The sequence below is a fragment of the Gobio gobio genome (assembly GCF_949357685.1).
Source record: "Gobio gobio genome assembly, chromosome: 20".
Lineage (NCBI taxonomy): Eukaryota > Metazoa > Chordata > Actinopteri > Cypriniformes > Gobionidae > Gobio > Gobio gobio.
In genome coordinates, this window is record NC_137113.1 from 6,058,270 (window position 1) to 6,063,874 (window position 5,605).

At 34.3% G+C, this 5,605-nt stretch overlaps 1 protein-coding gene across 1 annotated transcript; it reads left to right on the top strand.

Moving 5' to 3' along the window:
- The first annotated feature begins 1,670 nt into the window (after positions 1–1,670).
- LOC307144146 (uncharacterized protein) lies at positions 1,671–5,162 on the top strand. The gene is made up of 4 exons (XM_079846186.1): positions 1,671–1,761; positions 1,862–1,944; positions 3,379–3,675; positions 4,127–5,162. Exons 2-4 carry the CDS (start codon positions 1,872–1,874, stop codon positions 4,207–4,209), a joined length of 453 nt encoding a protein of 150 aa, XP_079702312.1. The 5' UTR covers positions 1,671–1,761; positions 1,862–1,871; the 3' UTR covers positions 4,210–5,162.
- Positions 5,163–5,605: the final 443 nt, after the last annotated feature.

A 5,605-nucleotide genomic window follows, 5' to 3' on the forward strand; every position in this document is an offset into this window, starting at 1 on the left:
TGAGTGAGTGAGTGAGTGAGTGAGTGAGTGAGTGAGTGAGTGAAAGTTTGTGTGTGAGCGAGCGAACGTGTGTGTGTGTGTGTGTGTACTTTAAATAATGCCAATGCCATGTCATGAAAAAAATGTCACCATGCAAAAATCATAATGGTTCTAAAAATAGGCTTCATCATCCAAAACGTGTTTTTATTGATTTGGTGGTGAAATCATGACCTGGACCTTGAGTTTGTGAGATTCACTCAATCCATCATCAAGCACTAACGTTGATTTCGATGATGAAATCTGCTGTTGTACCTTTAATATAGTACAGCTTACCAATACAGCGCTGTATATCCAGAGAGCATGATGTCGAATAGTCTTGTGCTGTCATGGGTGAATATAAAGTGGGAAAGCCATTCTCTGCTCAGGTGTCATATGAATATAATGTAACTGTTGCAATGCATTCTTCTACCAGCAGAGAGCGCTGTCTTCAGCCATACTAATGCCACAAGCACCAGAACGATAGTGGAAAGATCCACTAATGCATTGTTGGGTTTGTGTTTACATACATATTTATTTGTCATTTTGTTTACTTTTCATGTAGACTGACGTAATGTGTCTTGACGTAACCACTCGTCTGGTTAACTGTCGATTTATTGTCTGCTGTCTCTCTAATTCTGCACACACACACACACACACACACACACACACACACGCGAGGACAGTCGTGTCCTGCTATGATGGAATCAGTCATCTCTGACCAATATGATTATCATATAATACTATATTTTTAATGAATTAAGCAGCACCTGAATGTACATAAACAGCATGAAATTCTTCTGCTCTCATTTGCATCTTGTGTCTTGTTTGTTCTGAGGTGAATATATGCATCGTTTCTGTTGTTGATTGAGTGTCGTTTGATGACTCTTGGTGGAGGATTGCTGCTTGTTTAAGCTTGTTATAATTGTAAATGAGGACAAAAACTGAAAGTGAAGGAAACACTAAGTTGTTTTGTTTACTTTTTATTTCTTTGACGTTTCTTTATTCTTTCACTTTGTTCCTGGTCTTTCATACAGTATGTGGTTCGCTTGTAAAAAGTTCTGTAAGGACCGTGTTTGTACAGCCTCTCTTTATGATGGCCTAGAATACAGAAATAAATAACAAACTATAATGAAATGCACCAAACGTCCCGTCTGAAGTCATTGACTGTGTTTTAGTGGGTGATGACACAGCACTAGTGTTATTGAAATCAGTTCAGACATGTTCATTTTACACTTTAGTGGTGCTTTACTTGATTTCCACATCGTGTGAATTATATTAAAACACATTTTTAAGGGGTCAGCATTTTTAAAGCAGTTTCTAGAGGCCATTTTCTTGTTGAGTCATTGTGAGTGAGTCATTGAATAAACTGATTCATTCAAACGGATGATTCAAAGAGTCAGATTATGTTAGGTGGGATTATGTTGTATATAATGTATTAAAAATAACAAATATCACATGCATATGAATGCTATGAGCATTAAGCGACCCTCTCCATTAGTTTGATGTTAGTTCAAACCGTGCAAATGACACTAAGCAACAGCGTACGCAACACAACAAGTTTGCGGCATAACACAGTTATTTTTATTCAAACATCATATCTGAAAATAAACTGTTAAACTGTGTAAACTACTGCATCCTGTGCAAAAACGGGTAGCTCAGTAATTGTGAAACTTAAAAGGGAAGCCTGTTTATTTGCTCTTGTGACTGTGGCATAAACTCACACGGTGTGAAGACATACAGACCGTAAGTGAACGTCCTCTTAAAAGCCTTTATCTATTATCTAATTTGTACTTCCTTATTAATTCTAAATGCAAATGTATTTTTTATTTTTTTTGTATTGCAGAAACAAAACCATGATTGCTGGAAATGCTGTGCAACTGCTCGTTCTGGTTTGGACATTTACCGCCGTCTGTCAAACTGATGATGGTAAGAGATAAACTGTGAGAGATTTTTGGAGCAGTACTAAATCTAAGATAATGTAAAGCATTACACAATAAGTGATGGAAATCAGTTATGGTGATGGAGTGATTTATGTTGTTTCTGTTGTGTTTTAACTTTAAGCTCTTTTTTTTTTCTTTCCATAAAACATGTGTTCATGTATTTTATATAAGTATATTATTAAATTTCCAAAGGCTGCTGGATCTTTTTTCAACTATATCCGATGCAGATGATAAAATCATATAGGGCCAGTTAAATTTAATCTGGAAATCCCATTTGGAAATCCCATGTTTTGCTATCTAGGATCAGGTAATCCATTTTACTTTTGTGCCTGTTTTTCAAAGCAAAATTGAAAAAATTGAAATAGATCACCCTGATCCAGATACACACTATTCCAGATGACCAAATCTGGATTACTAGTGCCCTACGGAGCCCCTGAAGGGACACGGTGATGGAAAAAATATTAAATGGGGGAAAAAAAATCCTCTCAGAAATGTTTTGCATATAGTGTTCACCCGAGAAACTTTGCGTTCGCACGTCAACTTTTGACTGGGTCATCTCTGATGATTGTGCCAGTGTAGTTTACAGACAGTGATAAAAATACTTCTCTTTTTTACTTCACTGTAGGCTACCGAAAGGCTTCATATGTAGCCTAATGTCTACTTCTAATTTATTATACTGTATATATATATATATATATATATATATATATATATATATTATTATTATCTAATCTTATTTCAGAATCCTTTTTTAAAACAACCCATTTTCAAAATTTGATCCAATCCAAAAGCCGAAATCTGATCAGATTACTTTTGAACAACTGGCCCCTAGATTCATGTCTTTATTTCTATATAAGCAAAACATGTATATTTTGTCACATAAGCAAACCATTTTTAATTAGTTTTAAGATTATTCTTTCACTCTTGGTATTTTATAGTTTGTGTTTTATAAAACTGCTGTACTATACTGTTTTAGCCATGAATAGAGCACATCATGAGGCTACAATTCATAAATAATAAAAATATTTAACTCTCCCCTTACCAGAAATTGATAATCTATCATACAGCATCAGATAATGCCATGGTTTTATGGCTAATGAATCAAATGCACTGCTAAACAATAACCAACAACTTTTATTCCATAATAAATTTTTCTCATGTATTAATGACATTTTTATGTTTGGTTTATACTACAAACACTTGCGCATTAAGTTATCATAGATGATTTGTATCCCAGAATACTGTAATTTACTGTAATAAAGGCGTTGTAACTGCATTAATCATATGCTTTATTGTCAGAAATAAAAATGTCAGATCATCATGCATAGACTATCATTTTCACTTTGGCACATGAAAAACTCCCCAGAGTATTCTACACTTATGAGTTGCTGTATTATATGATATACATGTTATTTTTCAGATGTCATCAGTGTAATCTGTGAGGATGTGACTGGAACTGTGGGAGAAGAAGTAACTCTCACCTGCAGCGTCTCTCTGAGTCTGGAGTGCACTGGAAGATGCATTACACTGTATAAGTTTCTATACCCTGAGAACTATAAACAAATCTGTAGACAAGAGTTTCCTCGTGACTCCTGTGAACAGAGAAACAGCGCCACATGCAGATTCACTCCAACGACAGCAACGACAGAACAATTCACATTCTTTGTGGGAACACTGTGTGGTGGAAAATCAACAGAATTCACTGTGAGCATAACAGGTACTGTATATAATACTGCTGATTATAATTCAATACATGTTTACAACTGTGCTTTTATTTTTCACTGATTTAAAATATGTTAACAGAGCCCACTAAACCTCAAATTATCACTGACGTTCTTGATAAGAAGGATATTATATTCTATTATAATTATTTATTATTGAGTATGAATTCAGGTTACTTACAGAAACTAGTTGTTATATATCAATAAAACAGCTTGCTGTTGTTGTTTATATATTACCTTCAAACCAGCTACAAATAATTGATTTAGTGTTTAAAGTTTAAGAAGGAAACTGATGTATGATCATGGTTTCAGAGTTCACAGAAATCAATATCCCATGTATGGAGAAATCAGTTTTGTCAGATTCTCAGCAGAAGAATCATGTTGTGATGTGATGGAGAATCTCACCGTCTGCAGACTGAGGCTGATTCTGTGTGTCTTGGGTTTCAGAGAAATTCAGCGAGAATGTATCAACAACATCTCAACAAGACACAGCAGAAGATGCTCTGACTTTTACTGGATGTCTTCAATAATGATTTTGATAAGTCATAATATAGCCTATGGCATATTAAAATGATTTTTACTGTTTTCTGTACATGCAGTTTTGTAATAGTGTGAGTATTGTGGTATTGTACAGTGTGCCTTAATGTTTTAAAAAGCAATGGAAAGACTTATGAAGCTCTCTAAAGATGAATATCTGGATCATGGTGATGGGTAAGTTATACCAGTAAAACTAGTAAAGTTAGTGAGAGCCACACACAGCTGAGTATATGCATTATTGATTTGTGTAAAAACAAGTGAACCAAACTTATGTTGTTGTTAAATGTTGGATAGACATATATTTTTTAGTGTTAATCTCATATATATTAGTTCGGTTTAGGGATATATTGTGTAAAAACGAAATGGATTGTGTTAATGTATGGTAACAACAGACCGATGTTGTGCTAATTGTAAATAGTGTTTTGGAAAATGTGACTACAGATTGGACGAAATGAAACCAAAAAAAAAAAAAACACATGCATCAGTGGATTGTTTGAATTCATAACATGCATTTAGAAAGTAGATGGGATAGAGTTTATTTTTTTGTGCTGATTTTAAGGTCAACCTATATACCAAAGATAATGTTAAGATGTTCAGTTAAAATACTTTTATTGACATGGTCATATTAATTTGGCTCAAGTAATATTAAAACGCAATGTACATATTGTATGTAACACACATCGATAATAATTTGAATGTTTTTCCAAAATATACAAACACTTTTAAACAATATTCTACAATTTGAATAAGACATCATGTTGTCTGGTAACATACAGCTTTTTAGAGGCAAGTGAAATTGTATCCAATCACAGTTAAACAAAAAAAATATTATTGTACATTACAATATAATTGTACAAATAGTGTTTTTGCCATAACGCATGTTCCTATTCAATACATATTGAGGCATATCACCATGACTTAAAATTAATTAAACTCAACTCAGCTTAAAGAACATGTCTATTACTGAAAAGACAGTGTGCAACATAGGCATGTCACTCCACAAGAGGACAAGACTCTTTGTACAGCATTCGAAAGGGTAGTCCTCTGGAATTGGGAAGTCATTATCAGAGTCAGAATCGCTGCTGCTTTGAAGCCAATACTTTGAATTTCGGCCTCCTCATAACATTTACGCAACTTAAGACTGTTTTAACTGATCGAACACAGAGAGTTAGAGTAAATGGGTGTCTGTCAGGGGTATTGTCTTCCTCCACAGGGTCCCTCAGGGGTGCGTCCTTTCTCCCCTCTTATATATTTTATATACTGATGACTGCCGAAGTAGGCATGATAAAGGATTTATTTTAAAGGGGTTGTAAAACACATTCTTTCAATGTCTTGATTGTGTTTGTGGGGTGCACTGTAACGTGTTCATGCTTCGTTTTAAAAAAAAAA

Bases quoted from the DNA above. Each gene is read 5' to 3' on its own strand.
- LOC307144146 (XM_079846186.1), top strand. From the start codon at position 1,872: ATGATTGCTGGAAATGCTGTGCAACTGCTCGTTCTGGTTTGGACATTT. The intron at 1,945-3,378 runs GTAAGAGATAAA...GTTATTTTTCAG, and splicing joins CGTCTGTCAAACTGATGATG to ATGTCATCAGTGTAATCTGT. The intron at 3,676-4,126 runs GTACTGTATATA...CTTGGGTTTCAG, and splicing joins ATTCACTGTGAGCATAACAG to AGAAATTCAGCGAGAATGTA.